General features: G+C 35.6%; 1 protein-coding gene across 48 annotated transcripts in view; it reads right to left on the minus strand.

Annotated features, from left to right (window-relative positions):
* LOC135844663 (UDP-glycosyltransferase UGT5-like) overlaps nt 1-13445 on the minus strand; it is a 448533-nt gene that overhangs the window by 67137 nt on the left and 367951 nt on the right. Inside the window, exon 1 of one of the 48 annotated variants that reach the window (XM_065362946.1) lies at nt 12098-12978. The exons of 46 other annotated variants lie outside the window; for them this stretch is intronic. In XM_065362946.1, coding sequence (XP_065219018.1) covers nt 12098-12922 — 825 coding nt within the window. In that variant the 5' untranslated portion in view covers nt 12923-12978. Of the gene's footprint in view, nt 1-7444; nt 8331-12097; nt 12979-13445 lie in introns of those variants that run through there. One more of the 48 variants, XM_065362943.1, reaches the window with a different exon arrangement.

Genomic DNA, 13445 nt, shown 5'->3' on the forward strand with positions numbered 1-13445 from the left:
TCGCATGAAAATAGTGTTTAACAGCAGCGAATCGGAAATATCAGTATCAGCTAATATGTTAAACCATTTCAATAATTCTGAAGCAATATCCATCGAAGAATTCGACGTAAATTGAATAGACATGAAATAATTCCTAGCGTTGAGCTGCTGTTGTTCATCCCAAGCTCTCCGTACAAAGCTATCCCTGTAATCGTAATATTTCAAATTAGGATCAACATTAACTTTCCAAGCTTTTGCTTCGTTGCTTTGAATTAATTGGGAAAATAATGAACGATATTGTGATTCGCTAGCACGTTCATCGCGCATTTGAACTTCAAATCGTTCGATGAAACCCATAACATCGTATTTGTTAGAATTATCAAGGTAAATTCCTAAATTGACGAAGTGTTTTGCTTTCAGGTTCTGTTTTCCTTCGCAAAATTCCAAATCATAACGTAATTGTCGCTGGCGAGGTACGAATCGAGATGATACCTTCTTCTTCTTATTTTTACTGAAGAATACACCAGATTGATTAAATGGATCAATACCTCCATCGTCGTCGTCGTCATCGCCGCTATCGTTACCACTATCGTCGCGTTGATTAGAGCTTTGACCACTTCCAGTACCACCAGGGGGACGAGGGGTTTTACCATACTGAGTAGGTCTAACTTCGACTTTACCAGTATTTTCGTCAGCTTCGTCGGATAAATATTTACCATGGTAATTATAGTAGTAAAGGTCTTCTACTGCGTTAGATAATTCCTTTGTTACTTTCTTAGTAACAGCATTGTCTTTATCGTGTCTAATGTTGTCCTGTTTCAGAGTTCTAATCATCTCATCATATACCTTAAACTTCTTCGCAGCTTTACCGAATTCATCGTTCAAATATTTCTTCATATTTTCGTGATCCATTCCTCGCTGTTCCTGAGCCGTGATGTAAACATCTTTGAGATCTCCTCGGGTAATTGAAATACCATTTTCGAGACCTTTAATGCGATCTCTAACTGAAGTAATTCTGTCAGAGCAGCCAGTAGCTTCTCTTTGAATCCAAGCAATGATTTCTCTAGCATGTTGAACAGTTAGATCTTCGCCTTCAGGAATTGCGTACTTATCGATATTAGGATTATTGAATGCAACTTCTGCATCAAATGGATCGAAACAATAAATTCTCTCAACTGGTTGAGGTGGTTCAACAGGTATTTCCTCTACGTCTGGATCACCAGCTCCATCGGTGTTGGTACCAATAGTTCGGTGATTAGGTCTATTAATTTCTTCGATTGTAGGAGCGGTAGGCGTGGGTGGTTTACGCCGTTGAATTACTGGTGGAGGTACCTCAAGATTAAACTCAGGTACTTGTTCGAACATATCCATCCAAAAATAAGAATCTTCTTTATTTCGTAAATATTCAACATTCTGCTCGTCATCGTCATTATTAACAGCTGATATGTCAATATTAATAGGCCTAGGTTCGACAGATTTTCGAAACGTAGACGTAGATGGTTCAAGTATAGTGCCATCAGGAAGAGTGTACCGAACCTTCTTTTTTCCTCCTTCAGTCGTAATTGAAGGTTGAGCTAATATCGATTGATGTTGAGGTACAGATGGTTTTTTAGACGAATAAAATCTCTGTGTTTCGGACAAAAATTTAGCAGTAGGGCCTTTCTCACTACTCTGAGTAGGATGACCGGTTTGAGCATTCAATTTAGCCATTCTACGTGTCCAAATTTGGGGTTCATCTGTATTTTGGATAGTAGGTCTGGAACCATTTCTACTTGGATTCCCATTATGGGTACCATAGATGTCTTCTTTACTCATGTTTGCGATTTAATTAATTAATTACGTAAATAAATTAATTATAGCTGGAGTATTATCAGGAATTATACGATATTACGGCGATTAAAACGAATACAATACCAAACTAGAAAAAGTTTGGTTGTTATGAATAGTAATAAATAACTACTATTGTAAAATGTTTCAGATAAATTTCCGGAGAAAAATGCACTGAAAAATCGTTCAAATAATTCCGTGAGATATAATACTCCCAATATTATCGCAGTGAAGAAGAAAACTATCTGTGCAGGTATGCGTAAATAAGTCCAGAGTAATATCCACATTAATTAAATAAATACAAATTAATGTTTTATTTATTTTCCAGGATTATGTCGTAAGTATAAACGATGCAAAATACCAATAGCAGTACTTACCGGAATAATGTTATCTGATATGTGGCAAATATTCACATCCAAACTCCAAAAAATCGTATATTTCGAAAGAAATATTTTCCTTAAATTGGCTGGGATAATAAGCAAATAACAAATTGAGTTTATTTAATGGCCTAAGCCTTTATTCAAATAATATTCAGGATCGAAGGGGGTTGAGTCCCAATCAATATTTGCTGTATGATGGTGAAATAATTCCAAGTCCAAACGAATGAACTGAATCAATAGTAATGAGCAGTTTATGGTAACAGAGAGCTAGGTGTGAACGAATCAAGGATTGAAAACGAATTGACTGGTCTAGCTAACTGCTCATATACTTTCAGCTTAAATCCGAGCCGCAAAAAAGGGTGTGTCGTGATTTTTAGGGAGTGGGGGATGTTGATTCGTGTGCAGGATGATGCAATAATTTACCCTTTTGTGTTACAAGCTGAATAAATTCTTATCTTTTCAGATAAGGGTGTCTAGACAGCCTAAAAATAGCTCGCAAAATACGAAGGTATTTAGATAGGGGTGTCTGCATTCCTGTCTGGGGTTGATAACGAATCAATATTTTCCACAGGCCTTGACAAGTTGGCTTAAAAATAGCTTGGTTGGGAAAATCCAAATGAAATTAATACAATGGGAACATCTTGATAAGGGATGTTAAATGCTTATCTCGTAGCTAAAAATAAATTCAACCACTGATAAGGGTGTCGTTGGTTTTTCCCAAGGGCAATATTATGCTGGTTATTACTGCAACCTGCAACGAATGGTTGAAAATTAATCAAATCCATCACAAATGGTGCAATAATGTTGGAAATCCCAGGCTATTTTTATTCCATGTACGTTACCTCACTAGGTAGATAACAACATGTTCAAACGCCAACTTGCGTAATTGTCAGATAATAATGGTACTTCCGCGTTGGTTTGCGAAAGGGTTTAAAAATAGCATCGTTATCTGTACGACATGTCTGGTTCAGATAAGAAAATTTCATTCTCGAACTTGCATAAAAATGGAATTTTTGTCAAAAATTGAACGAATGATGCAATAATATTCTGGATCGCGAAATGTACAATATTTACAGGTGCGAATAGTTTGAATCAAGCTGTCAATTAATAATCGATGACAGTACCTGTTTTGTGTGCCGAAAATGCTCAGTGCACAAAAACATCTAACTTTACTGTAAAAATTCCATCTCATATGCAAATGAGATGAATTTTCTAATTAATAAATCGTTCGTACTTTTCTTCTCAGTAGAGTGAAAATAGGAACGAAGTCTAGGGTAATTATCCGAATCTGGAATGGGTATTCGGACATAATATTGGGCTGGTTTGAAACGAATTCAAATGAATGATTTTAGCCCAAGTAAGTACCCATATTTTATACTGCTACATGACGAAAATGACGCATTCGGAAGTGCGGTTCGTCTATATACTTCGTGGTAATTTGCCCCAGGGGGTGTATAGGTCCACCTGACGCAAAATACTTCGTGAATTTCGTAAATTTCTGCAGTATAAAATTAATATTTTTTGTGAGCATGTAGATTTGCGTAAATTAATCGATCATGATGAGTTGTTAGGTCACACAGTGATAGATATTAATCCGGATTCGTAATTTTTCATCACTGTAGACATGCGAGGGGGTATATTTACATTCCATTTGTGGGTAATTTAATGGAATCTGCGTAATTGGATTAATACCCTCGGAAGAACGAATTCGATTGAATAATGCAAATCTGATGGTAAAATGCTCAGAATTTTTCGTAAATTAATCGCTGACATACATAGAACGAATTCTATGGGCGTTGTTAACAAAAAATACATGGATACAGACTGTTCAGAAAATCCTAATTTTTCTGCAACTTTCTCTAAAAATCAATTCGTCTGCGCATACGAACCAATGAATAAATAATAGGAGAATTAATTAATCAATTCCAAAACAATTGTATCGTAAATATGACCTCGACCTTCCTAACAGACAGGTCTTGGTGGGTATGAAGAAATGGTTGGCAGCTCCAAGAGCGAGTCAAATTAGAGCTACATACTATTTCCACACCTACAGTTAAGTGCAATTGTAGGACTTTGGTGCTCATTTATGCGAAGTGCAATGCATACGAATGAGCGGGTTGACTTAATTAATACGTTAATTAATATTAATTAATCAGTATTCGAGCCCCACGTTGGGCGCCATAAATGTAGCGGTAGAATTTTACTACAGTTATATGGATGGTTACATATAAAGGTCTAGTCTAGATTGACATGCCCAGTACCCTCAGGGAGGTATCCATGGGGTCAATCTAGAAAATAATCCTATCTACACTTGGTCAGTCCCCAGCAGGTGTCAATTGGGGGGCTGCCCCTAAATATTATCATACAAATGTGCTCTAAGGCTCGAATCAATAGTTTAAGGCTATACCCTTGCCCTATGTGCTTCTCCCCCCGAGGGACTTTGTACAAGTAATATTATCATCGGATATTTATAAGTATATGAGGCATCAAACACTTACGTGAATAAGAAAGTCAAATTAACTTCAAACACTCTGTATTGTCACGAAACGTTATTACAATGGTTTATTGTGGGGTTTTTTGTGCAATTACTTTGTGTGGTATCTTGACAGTTAATTTACAATGTTTTTACTTTAAACAAGGAAAAGGAATGAGTACCTAAGTACACCTCGAGAATAGGTTGTTTTGATCTTCCGGAAGTAACCTCTTCCTGACTTCAGTGCAAATAATAGATAGTATACCAAGTCAGCTAGTATACACACTATCCCATCATCTTATGAGACTCGGAATAAAGAGTACCACTGACCCACTGTGGCCCCTGAGCTCCATATACCTGGCTAGTTTTATGTCACCAAATTAATAGAATTAATAAATAGAATTAATATAATGAAATAATATTGATGTACAATCCAGGCCCAGTCCTGCCAGTTCAACCAAGGTATTCCAAGGGAGAACCAGGCAGGACGGCAGTAATATGAAGACTGATTTATGAGGGTGAAAACTAGCAGAGCTCAGGGTAGAAATATATAAAATCTGGTGGGGGAATAGTGGGGGAATGGTGCGCGCGTTCCTTCTCTATTATTGGTTAATAATTACGTCATGATAAGGGCTAATCCACCCCTAGAGATAAGGAATCGCGGCCCGGATATTCGCATCAGGTTGTGTAATTATGTAATATTTTTCTCCCAGTAAGGAGGTATGAATATATTTCTCCCTCTACACAATTTCTGATTGCTTTGTTTTTTTTCTTTTTTCAAAAATTTATTCACAATTTTGAGAAAATTTCGCTTGAAATGAATTACTTGTGTAAGATGTCTAATTTGATTTTCATTACTTTATTTCAAATTCCTAATAAGGGATTTTTTGTTTTTCATTTTATGTTTGTAAGATCTTACTCAATTCTTCCAACAAATCAATTTCTTGAAATTTGAAAATCTTCAAAAATTTTCATGCTATAAAAGATTTTATTTTTGGAACAAATTGAGAGCTTGAGATGAAAAATACAAAAAAATGTCTGATTTGATTTTCATTAATTTCAAATTCTTAATATAAAGGATTTTATGCTTCACGATTTTTTTTTATTTTATGTTTGTAAGATCTCATTTAATTTTTCCAACAAATCGATTTCTTAAAATTTGAAAATCTTCAAAAATTATCATATCACAAAAGAATTGATTTTTGGAAAAAATTAAGGGCTTGAGGTGAAAAATAAAAAAAATTGAAATTTTAGATCTTTTCCCACCGATTGTAACAACTTACAACTGGTATTCTCCAGAGAACTCCTGTTTTTGAATCCTTTCGAATAAAACTTACGAAGCTCAAAATTGAACGATTTCACTCTACTCCTTTGAATGTGTCACTCTGCATATTTCCAATTTTAAAAAAAACCTACTAACCTGAGGTAAGCTTTTAGCAGGACCCACATTCATACCACCAATTTTAATCAAATTAGGAGGCACAGGTATCGAAGCATGAAGACCCGGATAGTTATTAAAAAACGTCACGCTGGTATTTTTCACGATTTCCTCCAACGGTGGCATTTCATCGCCGAAAACCTCGCGAGCAAATTTTTCCATCGGAATGGTTGCGTAGAACGATCCGTGTCATCATTAAGTAATAATACGTATTGAATAATCTATCTCCAAAAGACATCTTCGGAATTGGAGCCACACCACTGATGAAATTAGGCACATAGGCAGGGTTCGAGATAGCTCCTATGGTGTCGGAAACCCAAGGCAAGATCATATTCGGAAAAACACTGATCATTGGACAAGCGAACTTGTAAGCAAACCCAGCATACCAATCGTTCAAAACGATATCTGTAAGAAATAAATCGAACCTATCCGTAGAATTGAATAGCTCGTTCATCGGTGAACATTCCACAAGCTCTTGACTCGATTTCGGTTTTAAGTCGTAACAAAAGTTTAAAGTTGATATTATGTTATCATTTGAAATAATCTCGTCCAAAGTTCCAGAAGCTGGCAGCGGAGGAGGCATACACGGTTTTATGTTTATTTGACGATATTTAATCGATTTAGAATCATCGGGATGCACTGTGTACACGGTTAGGTTATGTCCACGTTCGGCTAATTTCGCCAGCAGCGGTTTAACAAACACGTAATGACTTCGGACTGGCATGGGGAAAAAACACAAAATATTGGCTCCATTGGCCAAGCAACACAAGCACGACAGAATGATTAAAATTTTCATAATTCAATATACGAATAGGAAATCGCGTGAATCGGATGCGTCTTTACTAATGGAACGAAATTCGTAAACTGCTCAATAATTGTAATAATTACATCGCGTTGGATAATATTTTACTTAAAGATAGTACCTTTACCTACAGTGTTCTTTGACCTCATATTAATTTTATAGATAACTTTATGTAGCTTATCAGCTAGAACAAGAACAACGGCCGAAGGTTGAGACCAAAATTATGCTGTTTTTTCATCTCTATACTTTCAAAAAAGATATCTACAATCTACTTACATTCTTTAGAAAAATTTTCAAATTCAAAAAAAATTTCGATCTACATATAAACAGGGAAAAGAGGACGTTGAACTCAAAACTTTCCAATTCGATCAATCAAAATTTATCATTAGGCAACTGATTCGTGCCCCCTTTCGATTTCAATTGAATTCGAAGCGAAAAAATTTGGTTCAACCCCACCTGAGGCCAATTAATTGTCATCAAATCACCCAAATTGTCAATTTTTTGAATACACTCCAACACTTTTTCTTATAAAGCCAATTACTAACCTGAGGCAAAATTTTAGCAGATCCAATATTCATACCACCAACTTTAATTAAATTAGGAGGCACTGGTATAGCTGCATGAAGACCCGGATAATTATTGAAAAACGTCACACTGGTATTCTTCGAAATCTCCTCCAACGGTGGCAATTCATCACCAAAAACCTCCCTAGCGAACTTCTCAGCTGGAATGGTCGTATAAAGCGATCCGATCGTTTTCATCACCACGTAATAATACGTATTGAATAACCTATCCGTAAAAGACATTTTTGGAATCGGAGCCACACCACTGATCATATTAGGCACATAAGCAGGATTCGAGATAGCCCCTATGGTATCGGCAACCCAAGGTAAAATCATATTCGGAAAAACACTGATCATTGGGCAGGCGAACTTATGAGCAAACCCAGCGTACCAATCATTGGCACCAAAATTAGTGATAAATAAATCAAACTTATCAGTCGACTTGAAAAGCTCATCCATTGGTGAACAGTTGAGAAACTCTTGACTCGATTCTGGTTGAAATTTGTATACCATTTTTATAGATGCTAATATGTTACTAGATTTCATGACTTCTTCCAATGTGCCTGGTTTTGGTGGCTGAGATGGCATACATGGTCTTATATCAATTTGACGGTATTTAATCGATTCGGGTTTGTCGAGATACATTGTGTATACGGTAAGGTTATGTCCTCGTTCGGCTAATTTCACCAGGAGCGGTTTAGCGAACGCGTAATGACTTCGGAATGGTATCGGAAGGAAGCACAAAATATTGGCTCCATTTGCCGAGTAACACAAGCACAACGAAAGTACCAAAAGTACCACAACTTTCATAATTTAAAACTTATATGATCACGTAAATCTAAAGTAATACTTCTTCAATGATAACGAAACTCGTAAACTAGTACTTCTATTGTTACATCTCAGTATGTAATATTTCTGTATTTCTCAAAGATCACACAGTAGGTAGGTAGGTAGGTACCTTTTATCTCATTATTCTAGATAAGTCAACTTATCTTACGACTACACGAGAAGAATAGGATAAACAAGTCGAAGTGTGAACTCGAGGTGATACTATTTCGAAATCTTTAATTTCAACATCAAATAAACGCTTCTGTACTTCAAGTTTTGAAACCACAAGTTATTTTTTAAAATCCCCTTCAAACGATTTCTTTTCTGCAGTTTTGCACATGAGGTAGAACACGTTCGTGAGAAATGTATTTAGAAAAAATGTAGGTTCAAATTTTCGAAACAGTAAAGGGTTAAAAATAAACTTTTTTCATAGGTATCTTAAATTAAAAATTTTTCAAGACTTTTACTCGAACGAAGCCTGCAGGTCCATTTTTTTAGATTTCTGGAATCTTGAAACTGGAAAACTACGCAGGTACTTCTCAAGTTTGAAAATTATCAACTTAGACCAAGAATATTCCAATATTTCTTCCCCCCCCCCACCATCGAAATAATGTTGCCAAATATCAAACTTCTTGAATTGTAAAGGCCCTAGGCAGATAAGTATGGTCGAGCGGCCCCCGGGACCTTCGGAGGTGAAACTTATGTGATGTATAGGTACACCCAAGATAAGTATTTTCCCCAAGTTTTGGACCTCAAATCTGAGTAGTTCTTGAGTAATTCCTCAAAAATCGAAAATCGTTTTTTAATTTTTTTTCTCAGGATTGACTCGGCCGATTTTTTTCAAACTTGAACCAAAGTGTACCTACGTATGCATAAGGGCTTTCCCCAAAAAAATCAACAGCCCCCTCCCCCCCACTTTTCCCTTCCGAAATTTCGATTCAATTATTTGAGGTCCTCCTTACTCCCTAAGGCCTTTCGGCAAACTTTTTGAAAAATATTTTTAGATGCAGTATCGATCCTAGAACAACATATTATAACTTACTCAAAATTGTACCTCATCTTCAACAATTTTTAATTTCTAAAAATATTCTAGGCTATACACAAGTTTGAAAAATGCAAGTGTTAAAATAATGGTTTTCAATCAGCAAAAATAAATAAGTTATAAATTTTCGAAAGATTTTGTTCGTTGATTTGCTCTGATCATATATTTATTTTATTTCATTTTTTCAAGAAATAAAACTTCTAGTGTAATATTTTCCGAATTTTCAAAATCCTCATGTCAGAAATATAACTTAACACCATTAGGTAACAAGTTTGTTATGTATTGAGTAGTCTGCACCAGACAGTCAAATACATACTTAGATATGAATTTTTTATGTTTTGGTAACTTCATTGGTGACTGATTCACCACAAGTCACCATGAGGGTTTTTTATCTTTTTTAACACGAATTGCTGGTGAAAAATTACCAAAATGTCCTCATGGCCATTGAAAATTATTTTGAATGGCTGGTGGATTCACCAAAGATGAGTCACCAGACCTTAAAAAAAGTTTTAAGGTACATGAGGACACTCTGGTGATTTTTTCAACAACAATTCGCCATAAAAAAGACAATGAACCCACATGGTGACTTCTGGTGAATCTGTCACCAAGAAGTCAACATTATTCAACAAAGAGTCACCAGAATCTCAAAAAAACTTTCAAGGGCCATGAGGACATTCTGGTGATTTCTTCACTAACAATTCGCCATAAAAAAAGACAAAACACCCACTTGGTGACTTCTGGTGAATCAGTCACCAAAATTCACCAAGGAGTCACCAGACGTTCAAAACAATTTTCAAGGGCCATGAGCACATTTTGGAGATTTTTTCACAAACAATTCGCCATAAAAAAGACAAAGAATCCACTTGGTAACTTCTGATAAATCAGTCATCAGAATTCACCAAGGAGTCACCAGACATTCAAAAAAGTTTTCAACGTCCGTGAGGGCATTTTGGTGATTTAATTATCAACAATTGGCCATAAAAAAAAAAACAAAAAACCCACAAGGTGACTTCAGGTGAATCAGTCACCAAGAAGTCACCAGAATTCACCAAGGAGTCACCAGACATTCAAAAAAATTTTCAAGGGCCATGTGGACATTCTGGAGATTTTTACACAAACAATTTGCCATAAAAAAAGACAAAAAACCCACTTGGTGGCTTCTGGTGAACCTATCACCAGAAGTCACCAGAATTCACCAAGGAGACACCCGACAACATAGATTAACGTTTAAAAAAGTTGAAAACTCACTTGGTGACTTTTGGTGAATTTGTCACCAGAAGTTACCAGGATTCACCAAGGATGAGTCACCAGACATGTAAAAAAAAATTCAAGGGCCTTGGGGACATTCTGATGATTTTTTTTACCAATAATTTGTGTTAAAAAAAAAAAAAACTCTCATGGTGACTTATGGTGAATCTGTCACCAAAAAAAAAACTCATTGTGACTTCTGGTGAATCTGCCAGCAAGAAGTCACCAGGATTCAAGAAGGAGTCACCAGACATTTGAAAAAAGTTTCTAGGATCATGAGGACGTTCTAATGATTTTTCCATCACAGCCTAAATTAACCTAAAAAAAAAAGTCAAAAACTCAATTGGTGACTTCTGGAGATCTGGTGAATCTGTCACCAATAAGTCACCAGAATTCACCCAGGAGTTACCAGACATTCAAAAAAAAAATTCTAGAGGGTCATGAGGACATTCTTGAAAATGATGAAAAAATTCAAACTCCAGCAAATGTAAACTCTCAGCTAGAGTAGCTGCATCAATTATGAAATCTTAGTTCATCTTTTTGGGTACTATTACTTCGTCCTTTAATCATTTATAGTAGCCTATAACTTACCCACCATCTTTTACTGCATATATTATGTATTTTCTAGAATGAAAATAGGTTACTAACCTGAAACAGAAAAATGAAAAGCAAAAATTAGTAAATTACGTATTTGATTGCCAATCAACAAATCAACGTGCAAGTAATTTTCTCAAGTATGAAACTTTTCATCATAATATTTTATAAGATGTACTAATAAGTATGTAACTGTATCTACTTAAATCAAAAATTATTCTCGTTTCAATTGAAGATAAAAATAATAAAACGCATAACAGCATAAAATTTGTCCAATAAAAGTTGAAACATTATGATTGAAATGCACTTTTACATTAACAGCTGTTTCTTTTGCTTGATTTTTCGACAAACGTGCGGTTCAGAACCAGCATAGGTCAATTTGGACAGCTTTATAATGTCATTTTTTGAACATTTAGAATTTTTATCATAAGAATGGAGGCTTCAGACATGCTTGAAATCACCTCCAATTGACTCGGCATGCTGAAATTATGGTATGAAGTAAATTTCAGCTTTCCAACTTCATTGGATAAAATTTTATAGAAATTTAGATTTTTAAAAATCTATACTGGAGGCTTCAGAACTACTCAAAAGGGTTCTAAACTGCTTTTAATCGATCCGGGGGTTGAACGTGAGGGTATGTAGGAACTTTTAGCTGATGATTTGGTAAAATTTTGACTTTTCCCCCCTCATTTTTGGACTCATTGATTTTCAAAAATTAACTAAAAATCGAAAATGAACTTTAGTATTTGAAATTTTGACTGATGAATGATGATTTATTTTTGCAAGCTCTTTCGAGTCGGCTTTGTTCAATTCGAAAAATTGTTTCCAGGCAAGAACCCTTATTTTTATTGAAGAAGGAAGAAGGAAAAACATTCACAAAACACACAAGGGGCACTTTTTTTTCTTCAGAAACTCATACAAACCTGCGGTAACATTTTAGCAGGACCAACATTCATCCCACCAACTTTAACTAAATTCGGAGGCACAGGTATGGCAGCATGAAACCCCGGATAGTTGTTAAAAAACGTCACGCTGGTATTTTTCACAATCTCTTCCATCGGTGGCACATCATCGCCGAAAACCTCTCGAGCAAATTTTTCAGCAGGAATAATCGAATACAAAGATCCGATAGTTTTTATCACCAGGTAATAATACGTATTGAATAATCTATCCCCAAACGACATCTTTGGAATAGGAGAAACTCCGCTGACCATATTAGGTACATAAGCCGGATTTGAAATAGCTCCTATTATATCAGCAACAAAAGGCAGGATCATATTCGGAAAAATATTGATCATTGGGCAAGCGAACTTGTAAGCAAACCCAGCGTACCAGTCAAAATGGCTCAAATCGGTTAAAAATAGATCAAATTGATCTGTAGACTTGAAGAGATCATCCATAGGCGAACATTTCACAAACTCTGTACTCGATTTAGGTTGAAACTCGTAACACATTTGCAACGAGGCCATTATATTGTCAGATGCCATAATATCGTCGATGGTTCCTGGTTTAGGGGGTTTAGATGGCATACATGGTCTTATATCTATTTCACGGTATTTAATCGAATGAGAATTTTTAAACTCGGGGTACATTGTGTACACGGTGAGGTTATGCCCACGTTCAGTTAATTTGGCCAGGAGGGGTTTAGCGAACGCGTAATGACTTCTGAATGGTACCGGAAAGAAGCACAAAATATTGGCCCCATTGGCCAAGTAACACAAGCACAACAAAATGATCACGGTTTTCATAATTTAGGTACAACACGACGACGAGAAAATCAGATGGCACGTCTAAATTGACATCACGAAAATTGTGCACTGCCTACTCCCAATTTTAAGTCGTAATACTTAGACGCAGATATACTCGTAGGTACCTAGCTTAATTATGTAATATTTCTCAGTAGATTACGTTGAATTGTTATCTCATTCATTCAGATAATATGTTCATTTCATTATTTTATTTGTATAAGACGTAAATCTAAAATAGAATAAACAAATCAAAAGGTGAACTGAAGGAAAGTCTATTTTAAGATCATCTGTCTCAAAGTAACATCCGCATTTTACCGTAGAAAATTTCAAAATTGAGAAAAAACCTCACCTAATGAGGGTGTCTACCAAAATTTGATATTCTAATATCACGACTTTTTGCGACCCTTTTTCGCGACATTTTTCGCGACCCTTTTTTTCGCGTTCTTTTATCGCAACTTTTTAACAAAAAAAAAATTATTTTCAATAAATTTTACACTTTTTTCAGAGACTATCAATAGTTCTC

Source organism: Planococcus citri, chromosome 4, assembly GCF_950023065.1.
Source record: "Planococcus citri chromosome 4, ihPlaCitr1.1, whole genome shotgun sequence".
Lineage (NCBI taxonomy): Eukaryota > Metazoa > Arthropoda > Insecta > Hemiptera > Pseudococcidae > Planococcus > Planococcus citri.